Source organism: Cryptotermes secundus, unplaced genomic scaffold (genome assembly GCF_002891405.2).
Source record: "Cryptotermes secundus unplaced genomic scaffold, Csec_1.0 scaffold523, whole genome shotgun sequence".
NCBI lineage: Eukaryota > Metazoa > Arthropoda > Insecta > Blattodea > Kalotermitidae > Cryptotermes > Cryptotermes secundus.
Genome location: NW_019734360.1, coordinates 7,805 through 11,156, shown reverse-complemented (window position 1 = coordinate 11,156; position 3,352 = coordinate 7,805). Strand labels below are relative to the sequence as shown.

Genomic DNA, 3,352 nt, shown 5'->3' with positions numbered 1-3,352 from the left:
AAATTTCTGTACCATGTGGACTATATTAAAGTGTATTGTTGCCCATACTGCTAAGAAATGTTAGGCTAACTGTAGTCATGTATCTGATTGCAGTGCATAAATTCATATGTGTATGTACTTGCTGTCTTTGAATATACAACAAAATTGCTATACAGTTACTCATAGTGTGGCTGTGTGTGATTGAATCTGTTGCCTTTCCAAACACGCTGTGTTGTTTTTTGACATGGCCCCATACCCTTTTGTCTAGAGATGGTGGGATACAGACATGTCTTCCAGCCCATCTCATTGGCAACGGTGACTCTCAGAAACTTGAACTCAACTCATTGTGTCTCGTCTTGTCAGTTCATTGTAAACCTGATTGGCTCTGTGAGGAGATCTGATGTTTTCGAAGATCCAAGCAAAATTCACTCACAGCAGCCTGCGTTAAGAAGCTCCAGCTTCAGCTTTAATCACAGAGAGACAGCAGAATGTTACAGGGATACTGAAAAAGCATTAGAATTTAAGAGAATAGCTTCCTTGCTGTAGTAAAATAACAAGTAGAGGGATATTTTTAATAGTTACGTGGGCTCATAATTGGATTGGCTCTCTTTGTATATTTACTAAATTTGAATTTGTTTTGTGGGACTCTGTATTCTAATATGACGCAGTGATTGAGGTTAGCTCTAGCTAATCTACTACTATCTAACTCTGTGGCCTACTGGACAAGCGAAAGTGCAAAAACTCCCTAAAACCGTGCGATCGCGAGGAATAGTAGTGAATTTGAAGGCAACTAAGCCAACGATGCCGGAATTAATGCCATGAAATGTAAGATTTGCGTATAGATGGCACATATTACCACTGCTACCTATATCTAAATTGATCCGTGGACAGTTGTAGCACGGATCTGTAGGTACTCCTCGGTAGTTGGTATTCCATGGCGGTAGCCATTTTTATAAATGGAGGAAGATTAGAAGGCTGATGTTGTACAAGTCGTCTATGATTTTTTTATTGTTGCTAGTGGGTGTGGGAAGGGTGCGACCGGTGTGACTAAGTCCTTTGTACTGCGGCCATTTCTGGCCTATTGTACTATCCGCAGATGATAAGTGAGGGTGATTGTGGAGCAATTGCGTCTAAATCATGGAACGTTTTCCTCCACTGGGATTGTCGGTTGGAATCCCACTGGAGGCAGGGATGGATGTGCGTGAGGGCTTTACAGCCATAGATAGGAGGAATGGAGAGGAAGTGTTTGATTTAATTAAACCAAATTTCATAAATGCGTGGCGTATGTAATTTCAGTATTAAGTTTTCAAAACGTGTCGACATAAGATTTTGCAGTAAGTGGACAGTTGTGGTATGCAGCAGCATGTGTAATGTTCATCATATATGTTCCTGTAGTTTGAAGCTGGCAGTATGTAGAGTATTCGCATTTGTGGGCTGTTTCCGTCCTGAGATTACAGGATGAGGTAAGGAATCCTAGCTGGTTGGGGCTCCTTCCCAGGCCACAGTTTAGTTATCCTGTCAGTACCAAGGAAACAATGAGTTTATCGAACAGCATGGTATGAAGAAAGTGGGGCTGCAGGCAGCGTTCAAAATACTTAGTGAAAAGATCATTTGAAAAGGCATCTGAATAACCAACCTGTAGATGGATTATAATTAATGATCGTGTAAGCGTAGTATAATTGTTACTACTTGTTTGACAGTTCTGGAGAGGTGCCTGTGGAGAGACTCATTGCAACTCATGTCAGAGCGAGACAAAAACGTAACAGATTCCTTGCCTTTGCTATATGTTCTGTAATGACATCCTGTGTGGGAGGTATGTAACATGAGAATAATCTGTACACTTCTGAGACTGAACATTTTTTATTTAGTAGCCATGTGTGTATTCTACAGGCCTCAGACACATCTGATTCCAGAGATCTGCTGTCCTGATGGAGGTGTTTCTTAGTTTTGCTGAGTGGCAGAATAGTTCCTCAAATTAGGCCCAACCATTTTTCAGTATTCACTGATAATCCATTGTTGAGTGAGTGCTGTAGGGCCAGTGTAGCGGAGGATAGGGTGCAAAGTGTATGAGCAGAACTAGGCAAGGGGCGTGAAGCTGGGAAGTGCAGAAGGCCACACACTCATGTGTCAGTGCCAGCCTTCTTCTGTGTTTGGGTATGGCACTCTGTTGAAGTGGTAAAGAATACCGAGATTTTGCAAGACTTTGCTGTCACTTGATATTGCAGCAGATGAAATGTTAGGAGCAGTTATTGGTGAGGAGCGTATGAGTTCAGTAGGAGAGCGACCAGCAAGTTTGTGCATCACTAAAGTTTAGTGCCTCTTGTAGTTCCAAACTCAATGTCAGGGATCATCTTGATTAGCACACTCATGGGTTGGTTAACACACTTCATGGTGCACTCACATTTACAAGTAGAATTTGTAGAACTTTATCTGTGCTGTTCATGTTGGCAGTCCTGGAATGGTGGCATCAGTGAAGGGTGGCTGTTCCCAGCAATGAAGGATGTCGAGTTTCTGAGTGAGCAGGAGCCACATGGCATCTTCCTCTCTATGGATCCATGTAAGAGGCATAAGTCAGTAGTATTTTTTTTTTCCAACCGTTGATTGCATCCTGTTGTGTACCATATACTATTTCTTACTGAAAACCGTCACAACACAACAATCAATAATGCGTGTAAGTAGCTCTAGGAGATACATTTTGCTACATGTTTTGGCTATGGTTACCATAATAATTCAGTCAATACCATATACAATCACTAAGTAATTCAATAATAGTTACCAATGGTACATTATTTCCAGGTATCAAATGTTAAATAATAACATACAACATAACAACGGGCCTCCAAACACCACATCAGCCATTGTGTATGTAATACATCCGTATAAGCGTTACATATATTACGTTTACAACTGCCAACCTCCAAGNCGCAAGCGTAGCACTAACTTCGCCGACAAGCGGCGGTCGCTCGGTCGGTCTGCAGCCACATAAGGGTACGCAAACTCATTTTAAGAAACTCAATTGAGTATGAATTTGATTTGTTTCATTCTGGTCCGTCACACTAACAATTACAAAGACAAAAACAACGCCGTCCAGTGTGACTATTTAAGTTTTATCACTTGAAAACTCATCATCCTTACATGTTTCCATCCCTACGGATTATCCTCAGAGGTCATGAATACCTTTTCCGGAAACTACTATTACAGTAGGTGTTAAATTATATACATACACATATAATGTCTGAAATACACAATGTACACAATGTTCATTTCACAGTCACAGCAGCCTTCCTGGTATTAATTTTTCTTTTTTTTTTAAGTTTTTTAAAAATTTTGTTTTTTAAGATTAAAATTTATAAACCATGCAGGTTCATGTCAA

At 40.6% G+C, this 3,352-nt stretch overlaps 1 protein-coding gene across 4 annotated transcripts in view; it reads left to right on the top strand.

Moving 5' to 3' along the window:
* The first annotated feature begins 947 nt into the window (after positions 1–947).
* Positions 948–3,352, top strand: part of LOC111868867 — a 10,203-nt gene continuing 7,798 nt past the window's right edge. For all 4 annotated transcript variants that reach the window (XR_004513488.1, XR_004513489.1, XR_002843578.2 and 1 more), the window contains exon 1: positions 948–2,536. Coding sequence is in view for 1 of the 4 variants with exons in the window: in XM_023859909.2 (XP_023715677.1) it covers positions 2,317–2,536 (220 nt within the window). In the remaining 3 variants the exon portion in view is untranslated. The remainder of the gene's footprint in view (positions 2,537–3,352) is intronic.